General features: G+C 39.4%; 1 protein-coding gene across 1 annotated transcript; it reads left to right on the top strand.

The window, feature by feature from the left end:
- Positions 1–2,487: 2,487 nt before the first annotated feature.
- Nap1l2 (nucleosome assembly protein 1 like 2) lies at positions 2,488–4,774 on the top strand. Its single transcript, XM_051179551.1, has one exon. It carries the CDS (start codon positions 2,589–2,591, stop codon positions 3,975–3,977), a length of 1,389 nt encoding a protein of 462 aa, XP_051035508.1. The 5' UTR covers positions 2,488–2,588; the 3' UTR covers positions 3,978–4,774.
- The last annotated feature ends 7,091 nt before the right edge of the window (positions 4,775–11,865 follow it).

Consider the following 11,865-nt stretch of genomic DNA (forward strand, 5'->3'; position numbering starts at 1 on the left):
TGCAGTATGTACATTGAACTCAATAAATTATTTAAAATTAAGTAAGGCAACACCAGATTATATTGGATCAAGTAGTCAGTGTTAAGTACTTGGTAATTATTAAGATGAACGTAGGAAAGTTATTACTTTTGTAAAATACTTATTTTACACCATGATTTCCATGTTAAGAAAAGGATTGTGGAGGCACCAGAGCAGAAGCAGGTAATGAAAAAGGACCCAAATAACCCAACCAAGGATGAGCACAGTGGCACATGAGACTAACTTCCTGAATAGAACACCATTAGCTGGCCAACCAATGTAGCTGAATTAGTGAGGTCTAGGTTCAGTGAGAGATTCTGCTTCAAAAACTAAGTGGCAAGTAATTGAGGAAGGCATCTGATGTCTATCTCTGGTGTCCACATACATATGCACCCATGTGTACATGGACATATACATGCATACACACTAGTCTATCAGGTATCAAAAGATGTGCAACACACTGATGGAAATTACCAGCAAACATTTTTTTTTCTCCATTGATCCATCAGTGCACATTTTCTTTGCTTGTATATATGTAACACTCGTGTGTCTGGTGCATGCAGAAGAGAAAGTCAGATCACCTGGAGCTGTAGTTACAGGCAGTTGTGATCCACTATGTGGATGATGAAAGCCAAACCTGGTTCCTCTGGAAGAGCAGTAAGTGCTCTTAACTGCAAAGCCATTTCTCCAGTTCTGTTTCCAACTTTTTTGTTGATGTGAATGTACTGCTGTGGATATGAATGTGCAATCATGCTTTCAACTTTTCCATTATGTAACCAGAAGTGGAATTGCTGGATCATATGATAATTGTGTTTGACGTTCTGAGGTACTATCATACTGATTTCCATTGTCTTCCCTCTCACTGCCACTTGCTACTTTCTGTATTCTAAGATATCCTAATGGGTATGCAAAGGTATCTTGTTATGGTTTTGACTTGTGCCAATCATCTTTTAAAACAATTTTTGAAAACTGTATTTATTATTGGGTTGGTGTCATCAGGGTGAGTTCCAAGGAACATGTATGGAGGTTAGGAGAATCTAACATTTGCATGGGTTCAGGAATGAGTTTGCAGGGCTTGTGCACCAAGCATCTTCACTCACTGGCCTCTGCCTAGAGGAAATTTGAATTCACTGCATATATTCTATTGTATGAATATGATATTATATGTTTAACCATCTCTTTAGTGCTGAGATTTGTATAATTTCCAATAAACTTCAAAATGTCAAGCAAATTCTGTGGTTTTGAAAACATTTGGCTTTTCTTCATAAAATTCCTAATGACTTTTGTTTTGGTTTTGGCTCTCTCTCTCTCTCTCTCTCTCTCTCTCTCTCTCTGTGTATGTATGTATGCATGTATGGCAGTCTCATGTAGCCCAAGAACTGCTGACCTAAAACTGCTATCTGTGAAGGCTGGCCCCTAACTTATTTTCCTTCCCAGTGCTGTGATTACAGGGTAAGACAACATCATAAAAAGGAAAGCTATTGTTCTCCTATGCTTACTAGTCAAATAGCTGGCTCTTCTACACAGGTTCTCTCTCTCTCTCTCTCTCTCTCTCTCTCTCTCTCTCTCTCTCTCACACACACATACACAGAACATTTCACCTTTACTCATCTGTCATTTCTTCCTCATTAGGAAATGTTATGAAATAGTTTCCAATTTAAAATCATATATGCTGTGAAAAATACAGAAAACCTGGATACAGGATATTTAATACATTGTGAGTGACATCACCCAAGAGCTACCTATGCTCATTTTTCGTATTTTTAAAACTCAAAGGTTCTCCTGTATCCCCCAGAGCCTCAGGTTATAACCAAAGGAAAGGACTAAAGATGCCTTTTTGCTTTTTTTTTTTTCCATCCTGATGCTGTAGTCAATATTTCCTTGTTTTTTTAATTATGAAAATATAATATCAGTTGAAAACTGAATGATACTGCATTTCTACAAAATTTCACAGGATATAGGATGGAAGATGAGCCATAGGTGAACGAATCAGCCATATTAGAGAACCTGGGAAGGCAAGTGGAGTTGAAAACTTGATTCATCTACTAATTTACTGGCTCAGGATTTGTCAATCACTACAGCTCGGCAAATGAGGTTAGAGAAGAGTCGTGGGAGGGAAGGGGTGACGCAGCAAACAGCATACACTTGAAAAAAAAAAAGCCTAGACAACTGCGTAATCATACTGCGGCATCAGGTCCTGGCCCCTCCCCTGTCACCACCCCCCCCCGCCCCTGCGTGGCTGGCGAGACTGCTTGCGGAGGTCTGCCCACTGCGGCTCTCTGCAGTCTCTAGTCTGCTTCTTCACGACCCACCGCAGCAGCCATAGGCGGCTCCGCGTCTCCACCCAGACCTCCCGGCTTCAGTCCTGTTATCCCAGCTTCATCACCGCCTTTTATCCCCACTGTTCTCTGCTTGCTCCAGCTCGCTTCAGCAGTCCGGCCGCCGCCGCTTGGTCCATCTCTGACCGACCACCGAGCATCTGCTGTATTGGTGAGTCTTCCTGCAGAGGTCAGGTCTCCTGATCTGCAGGCTTAGCCACCATAAGTACAGGCGATCTTTTGGCGAAAACAATGGCCGAGTCAGCCGATCATAAGGAACTGTCTGAATGCAACCAAGAAGAGCTTGGTAGCCAGGTAATGGCGGAGGGGCCCGGGGAATGTCAGAACCGCAGTGAAGGTGCCTCTGCAGAGCCTGTAGATGGCGGGGAACGCGGTGAAGAATCCGGGGCTGCAGCTGGAGTTGGGGAAGAGGGAAAAGGTGAAGAAGCTGCTGCAGGATCTGGGGAAGATGCGGGGAAATGCGGAGATGCTGATGAGGACTCAGACTCAGATCGTCCAAAAGGACTTATCGGTTATCTTTTAGATACCGATTTTGTTGAAAGTCTCCCCGTGAAAGTTAAGTACCGAGTGTTAGCTCTTAAAAAGCTTCAAACAAGAGCTGCCCATTTGGAATCCAAATTCCTGAGGGAATTTCATGACATTGAAAGGAAGTTTGCTGAAATGTATCAACCCTTGCTGGAAAAAAGACGTCAGATCATCAATGCAGTCTATGAACCCACAGAGGAGGAATGCGAATATAAATCAGACTGTGAGGACTATTTTGAGGAGGAGATGGAAGAGGAGGAAGAAACTAATGGCAATGAAGAGGGCATGGTGCATGAATATGTGGATGAAGATGATGGTTATGAGGACTGTTATTATGATTATGATGATGACGATGAGGAGGAGGAAGAGGAAGATGACAGCACCGGGGCCACCGGAGGAGAAGAGAGTAATGAAGAGGATCCTAAGGGAATCCCGGATTTTTGGTTGACTGTTTTAAAAAATGTTGAAGCACTCACTCCTTTGATTAAGAAGTATGACGAGCCTATTCTGAAGCTGCTGACAGATATTAAAGTGAAGCTTTCGGATCCCGGTGAGCCTCTCAGCTTCACACTCGAATTCCACTTCAAACCCAATGAGTATTTCAAAAACGAGCTGCTGACAAAGACTTACGTGCTGAAATCAAAGCTTGCATGCTATGATCCCCACCCCTACAGGGGAACTGCCATTGAGTATGCCACCGGCTGCGACATAGATTGGAATGAAGGAAAGAATGTCACTTTGAGGACCATCAAGAAGAAGCAGAGACATCGCATCTGGGGAACAGTCCGAACCGTGACTGAAGATTTTCCCAAGGACTCTTTCTTCAATTTCTTCTCTCCTCATGGGATCAACTTAAATGGAGGGGATGAAAATGATGATTTTTTACTTGGTCATAACTTACGTACTTATATAATTCCAAGATCAGTGTTATTTTTCTCAGGCGATGCACTTGAATCTCAGCAGGAGGGTGTAGTTAGGGAAGTTAATGATGAAATTTATGACAAAATTATTTATGACGATTGGATGGCTGCAATTGAGGAGGTTAAAGCCTGCTGCAAAAATCTTGAGGCATTAGTTGAAGACATTGATCGCTAAAGCAGAGTAGATGCTTCTGAAATTAACTGCCCTACATGTAGTTACTGAAGATATCAGCAGTTAATTATAGTCTTGTTCTGTATTTTTCCTGTCATGCCAGTTTAAAAATTCAAATACTAATTAATCTGACCTTGCATTGTAGTGGTATGTTTTCAAAACATGTAGACTGTGGTAAATGATTAAAGACATCAATATAGTATGTATTATCATTATCTTGAAGTCCTTGTGCCATGTAACTATCAATCTGTGGCTGTGAATATTATTAGAAGTGCTAACTGAGGCTATTTGTTTACAAAGAATATATTGGTAATCCACTTAAGAGTGTTTTGCTATTTTGTCCTTTATTTTCTTATTGCTTTAACCAATGGGCTTAATTTTATTGTGCCTGCTTCTTTTTGCACTAAATATAAAGTAGAATTTAAAGCTTGAATGCCTAAGAGGCCTGCATATGGTTGAGAATTTCAGGCCAAATCACATTTATTATTGACAATAGCTTGTGCACAGGCTCCTGTATTGTATGTGACTGTGATAAATATTAAAACTAAGTTGTATTGAAATTACTGTTTATCATTGAAGTGTTAGTTACAGTATTTTCAAAAGTTGCAAATATTGTTCTGTGTAATTGTGCAAACTGTGACTACAGTGTATAGTGTTCTTCTATAGTATATTGAATAATTCATCGAAATGGACATTTCATCATTTCTGAAAATATATTTCATATTCTGTATCTTCACTGAAAAATAAAACGAATAAAAAAGTCATGGTGTTTCCTGCTTTAAAAATTGAACATTTTACTTGACAGATTTACATGACCCCACCTGGATGGCATTGCCCTACATGTGGAATTGGGGTGGGGGTATGGGAAGGGAAGGTGGTCAGGGTGCATGTGAGGGGGCAGAAAGGATAAGAGGGAGGGAGAGGGAACTGGGATCAACATGTAAAATAAAATTTAAAAAATTGAACATTTAAATTATAAAGGCAGTATGTTCATTGGAGGACACATACAAAATATTGAAAATGTATATTAATTAAAATCAAAAGCCATATTCTTATTTCATCAAAGAAACACTGTTAATATTTTATTTTCTACAGTTATTTTTTGTATGTGTTTATACATGCACAAAAATTTACCAACACTAACATGAATATTCTAAAATAATTTATAACTGATTTAATTTTAATCTTCAGATCAGGTTGCAGGGAAACAAAAACCTTAATTTTAATCAAGCCAGTAAATTCATTGCTATTTAATAATGTAAGTACTCTTTATAAATAACAGGTTCCCAAATGATAGTCTACATTTTAAATTTCTTACCTTTACCTTCTACAGTGTCATTTGTATATGTTACCTTATGACTGGGGACATTGGGGCACAGCTAGTCAAATTGTCCAGTGCTGAATTTGCCTTTGTCCCTTGGGGAAACCCAGATGTTTGACTTCTTCTTTTGATAAACTCTATGAAAAATAGTATCACCATAGGTATGATAAGGGACCTTCTTGTTCACTTTTATGTCACACGGAAGGTGTGAGTGGTGAGAAAATGCTAACTGAGTTTTATTATTGCTTCTTACCCACACTTCCATCTCAAATGTTTTGTGATTTCACTGGATTATAACTCAAGTGGAACAAAAGCTTTGGTATGACTTATTCTTTCAGTGCCCACTATTGAAGATGCCTCCTCCTTCAGACTATGGCCCAAAGAGGTAAGTTTCTAGCACCCTTATTTTTTTTACTTCTGCCTGATTCAATTGGGGAAGACAATATGAGCTTTGCCCTTTCTATTCCATTCCAAGCAGGACCTTCAAAGTCAAGTTTGTCTCCCTGATAGGATCATAGATGTTCTGGTGATTTTCTTTGGAACTGCAATAAGTGGAAGTACACAGGGAGACAGACAACCTATTACTATAAAGAAACAAAGGGTGCCGCCAATGTGCATTTTGTAAATACAGACAGCTGTACACTTTCACCATGATAAATATTGAACTTTGAAATTTACTAATACTCCCAAACTCACCCCACAAATATTGGCTCTTTTTTATTGTGTCACTGTTACTATGCACTAAAAAATAAGGAACATAAAAAAACATCTTTAAAGGTGGGGGGGAGGTGCACACCTGTAATCCCAACACTTGGGAGATGGCAAGGATCAAGAGTTCAAGGCCAGCTTCAGCTACAGAGGGTGTTTAATACCAGCTTGGGCTATGTGAAACACTGTTGCAAAAATAAATACATAAATATCAGGAACATGGGTTAATCTCTCCTGTTGTTTTGCAGAAAATGCCTTGCATAGTGCAGCTTCCCATGGCCTTTTTCTGTTGTCTCCATAAATGTGCTTCTTCTGGATTTACCCAAAAATAAGCAGGGAATTAGGACCCCTTTAAAAGTCAGACCCCTGTCAAATGTCAGTGCCCTCTGTCAAATGTATACAAGGAATGCACATATCACAGAGGACCATAGTATGGATCCATAATTGTTAGAACACAAGGTCTTTGTGTGTTTTGGGGGATTGCTGTAGAGTGGACACTAGCAAAAAAAAAAAAAATGGAACTATTTATTGGTTATATCTCAGTAAGACTTAGTCATATTGTATCTGGGAAGTCTAGAAAAATGATAAAGCTACATTTGGTAAGGCAGTTAAAGCCTGGCTAGCAAGATTGCACAGCAAGAAAAGGCACTTGTCAATGAGTCTGATGATCTGAGTTTGATCCTCAGAAACCACACGAGCAATGAAATAATGAACTCTTGCAAGCGGTGCTCTGACCTCTGCAGGTATACACATACAAAAAAATTGCAAAAAAAAAAAAAAAAAAAAAAGAAAAAGAAAAGAAACACACACACATTTTAGCATTTGTATGGGGTATTTGCTATTAAGGAGCGTGGCATAGTAACCTTTTGTTTTGTATGTGCTTAGACAAATTAAATGTTCTAGCTTTGTCTCATTTTATTTCACTCCCCAAGTAACCTTGTGTGAAGTTGTTACTCTATAAAATGAGTTATGTCCAACAAGAGAATAACAGGGCCTACCTGTATGAACAAAGCCAGTTTCTTGATGTCAGGGATTACTTTTCATTTTCCTTTTTCTCTCATCTTTTCTCAGGGAAACAATTTGAGGCTGCTATTGCTCTCTCAGTTTGCAGTAGGAGGGAGGTTCATTTTAATTTATCTTTAATGTAAGGCTCTTTCAAGCCTTGAAGTTGGGCTATCAGACTCAGGCTAATACATATTCTTGTACTAGTGTTTAGGTCCCAACTATGTTAACAAACAAAACAAAACAAACAAACAAAAAAATGGTTTTGGAGGCTGGAGAGATGACTAATCAGGTAACACACTCTTGCAGAGGACCCAGGTTCAATTCCCATCTCCCATGTTCTCAGCTGCTTGTAACACCAGCTCCAGGAGATCTGACTCACTCTTCTGACTTCCAAAGGCACCTGCATTCATGAATTCAATACTCATATCCATACAAAGACAAATGTACTCACACACACTTAAATTTTTTTTTCATTTTAAGATAATTATTTTGTATACAGATAATTTTACCATTGAAGATAAAAGCAAGTTTACATACTAATGAAATGAATGTGCTTTTCTTTTTTATTTTTTATATAATTTTTAAAATTTAAATTAGAAACAATCCCAGTTCCTGTATCCCCCCCATCTTCCCGTTCCCCCCATCAACCCCCAACCCATCCCCTTTCTGCTCCTCGGGGAGGCCTTCCATGAGGAGTCTTCAAAGTCTGTCCTATCATTTTGGAGCCGGGCCCAGGCCCTCCCCAATGTGTCTAGGCTGAGGGAGCATCCTTTTGTGTGCAATGGGCTCCCAAAGTCCATTCATATACTAGGGATAAATACTAATCTACTACCAGAGGACCCATAGACTGCCCAGTCCTCCCAACTAACACCACATTCAAGGGGTCTGGGTGAGTCCTATTCTGGTTTCCCAGCTATCAGACTGGAGTGCATGAGCTCCCCCTTGTTCAGGTCAGTAGTTTCTATGGATTTCTCCAGCCTGGTCTTGATCCCTTTGCTCATCACTCCTCCCTGTCTGCAAGTGAATTCCAAGAGTTTGGCTCAGTGTTTAGCTGTGGGTATCTGCTTCTGCTTCCATCAACTACTGGATGAAGGCTCTAGGATGATATATAAGGTAGTCATCAATCTCATTATCAGGGAAGGGCATTCAAGTTAGCCTCTCCACTATTGCTTAGATTGTTAGTTGGTGTCATAAGGATGACCTCTGGACATTTCCCTAGTGCCAGTTTTCTCTTAAAACCTACAACGGCTCCCTCTATTATGGTATCTCTTTTCTTGTTCTCTTCTATTCTTTCCCTGACTCAATCTTCCTGCTCTACCATACCCACTTCTGCCTTCTTCTCCCTAACTCCATGCTTGGGAGATCTTGTCCCTTTCCCCTTCTCCAGGGGAGCATGTATGTCTCTCTGAGGGTCCTCCTTGTTACCCAGGTTTTCTGGCGGCATACACTTACATTTTATAAATTGTGGCTGAAAAGACTGCTCTGTGGTTAAGAGCACTTTCTGCTCTTGCAGAGACCTGAAAGTTCCCAGCACCCACATTAGATGGCTTACTGCCTATAACTCCAGTTCCAGAGGAATCTATCACCCTCTTCTGGTTTCTGTGGGCATTGCACATACAGCACATAGACATACATGCATGTAAAACACCCACACACATACAATGAAAAAATTGATCTTTAAAACACTAAAATAAACCTAAAAATATAATTTCACCTTAATTTACTTTATACTTGTTTTTTGTTGTTGTTGACTTTTTGTATTTATTTATTTATTGGCAGGGTTTCTCTATAAAATGACCCTAGCAGTCCTGGAACCCACTTTCTAGACCAGGCTAGCCCCAAACTCACAGAGATGCACTTGCTTCTGCCTCCTGAGTGCTGGGATTAAAGGCAGCTGCCAATATGCCTGACTATACTTGTAGCATGAATTCTAATTGGTTTTAATAATAAAAACTCAGAGTCAGATATAGAGGTTAATGCTGAAAGATCAGAGAAGCAGAACTGCCAGTTACAAGTTCTTACCTCTATTGAATCTGCAGAAAAAAGGGGCGATCCTGTTCCTATGAATCCTCAGACTAAATGCTATGAGCTCCTGTCTCCTCCTACCTTATATCCATCTCTCCACCCAACCATATCACTCTTGTTTCCACCTCCCTAGTGCTGGGATTAAAGGCATGTGACTCCCAGGTTAATGGTATTAAAGGAGTGAGCCACCACTATCTGGCTGTTTCTCTTCTAGACTGGATCAATGTCATGTAGCCCAGGGCGGCCTTGAACTCACAGAGATCCTGCCTGCCTCTGCCTCCCAAGTGCTGGGATTAAAGGTATGTGCCACCACTGCCTGGCCTCTATGGCTAACTAGTGTGGCTAGTTCCACACTCTGATCTTCAAGAAAGCTTTATTTGTTAAAGCACAAACAAAACATCACCACATATACTTGCATTTTTAACGTAAATTATTCATGTGATTCTGGACTCCAGAAGATTATTTTAAGTAACTGTTAGTTAGGAAGGACTTCTGAGAGTTTTTGTCTTTCTAGAGAATAGTCTGAGAAACAAAAAAAAAATACAATAAATTTCCATTTTTAATAAATTATGATAAATACATCAAGGAACTTGGTATTAAGTATCCAAGGGCTTAGTCTTTAAGGTCAGGGAATCTGAATTACAATTCTGTAATTTACCAGTTGGATAACAAAAGTTATATAAATACTATATGTATCTATCTTTGTTATTTATTAATGCTTGAGATTGCAAAAAATTCAAACTACCAATTATTAAGTTATTAATTGTTATTAATTACTTTCCTAATTACTGTCCTATGAAAACAAAGTGAAAGTATATACTTTGCATTTCAATTTCAATAACAACATCCAAGATATCTGCAAATACTAAGACAGACTAAGTGGCAAGTTGAGCAGCAGTACTTATTCACAAGACTGGTGTATTAGTTACTTTTCTGTTGTTGAGACAATACACCACAAACCAAAACAATTTATGAAGGAATGACTTTATTTTGTCCTATGGCTATAGAGGGATAAGATTCCATTATAGCAAGGTAGCATGGAAGCAAGCAACAGACATGATGGCAAAAGCAGGAAGCTGAGGGATTATATACTGTGGTAACATATTATTTATGATTTATTAAAGCTTTCCTGAGGGTACAGAAAGCAAAGCCAGACACAAGCCATAGAGCCAGGCAATGGTAATACATACCTTTAATCTCAACAGCCATGTTAGCTAGCCATAGAGCCAGGTGGTGGTGGCACATACCTTTAATCCCAAGGCACAAGAGACAAGTGTAGCATGTGGTTCTTCTTAGTCCCTCTTGGTCCCATAGCCCTTGAGCCCCAAATAAATACACAGACACTATATTAATTATAAAACTGTTGGCCAGTGAATTGGGCTTCTTATTGGCTAGCTCTGTCTTAATTATTAACCCATTTCTATTAATCTAAGTATTTCCACATGGTCTTGGCTTACTGGAGAACACCTTACGCATCCTTTCCTCCCAGGCTCTATATAACAACTCTGTCTATGTTTCCCAGAACTCTCCTCCTAGTCCCACCTATCTCCCTGCCTCTATTGGTCACAGTGTTTTATTCATCAACCAATAAGGAAAACATATATACATAAGGACATTCACCATCATCTCCTCTTTTCTGTCTAAATAAAAAGACGGGTTTTAACTTTAACATAGTAAAATTATATATAACAAAACAGTTATCAAGTAAGAACTATAGTTACAATATTTCATCTATTAACATTTAGCAGGATTTAAAGAAAATATTCTATCATCTATCCTATCTTTGTGAGTCTAAAGTCTTATATGTAACTTATCTTTTATCATAACTAAGGAAAACCATAACTATCTGTCATCAATGGCATCAAAGGGTAATACATAACACTAGAATTGACAGAGACATCTTGCTGCATGGTTAGTCACTCAAAGTTTCTGTGTATTGTTGGAGCGTCCTTTTGGCCCATAGGCCATAGTGTGTCTGGCAGACTTCTCAGCAAAGCAGGAAATTTGAAACTGTCCTATTGCGGTAAATAAGGATCAGGATAAACAAATAGGCCGAATAGATGTTTATTCAGGGAGAAATAACTTACAACCTAGACAGATGAACACCAGGAAATTCAACCCGATCCTCTCCTGTCCGAGTCACGCCAGAAAGAGAGAGCGCCTTCCTGGCCCCCCTCCGACCTCCTTCCTCAGGTCATCTCCACCCATCGCTCCACCCCCCAATGGGCGTGGTCAGTGCTACAGAAGGACTACCTCACTACACTGTCCCACCTGTATTGGCAGTTTGTCAGTCATTTCTCTCTGTGTCCTATAGAATGTCTGTCAAAATCTTCCATGAAGCAGGAGCCCTGCAGGACTGTTCCATCTTGTTTCAGCAGTCACTTTCCTGTGGGTCCTGCATGTCCAGTTTATACAGCATAATGTCAAACAGTTTCTTGTCCAAATGGCTATTTCTGCCATGTCAAAGGCAAACTCCATAATGAGCTTCTTCAGTGCCCATTTTCCTCTCTGAAGTAATTGTTGTTGCCGGGAGCAGTTGTGTCTCATAGTCATGAAAAACCCTAAACCATTTTAAATCTCATATTCTGAAGGTCTTTGAAATATTTGAAGATTATTCATCCATCTGAAATAGATCTCTGTATATCTAGAAAACTAACTAACATAACTATAGGTTTTGACTATTATAGGTGACTATCATCTTATTTAATTATACATTTTAAAAGATCTGCATAAACATAATATCTAAACAAGAGGATAAATATACATTTAAATGTTTTAATAATTAGTACTCCATTGACTTGAGACACAATAGCTCCTGACAGGACCAAGTTA

The sequence above is a fragment of the Phodopus roborovskii genome, unplaced genomic scaffold (genome assembly GCF_943737965.1).
Source record: "Phodopus roborovskii unplaced genomic scaffold, PHOROB, whole genome shotgun sequence".
In the NCBI taxonomy this organism is placed as follows: Eukaryota; Metazoa; Chordata; class Mammalia; order Rodentia; family Cricetidae; genus Phodopus; species Phodopus roborovskii.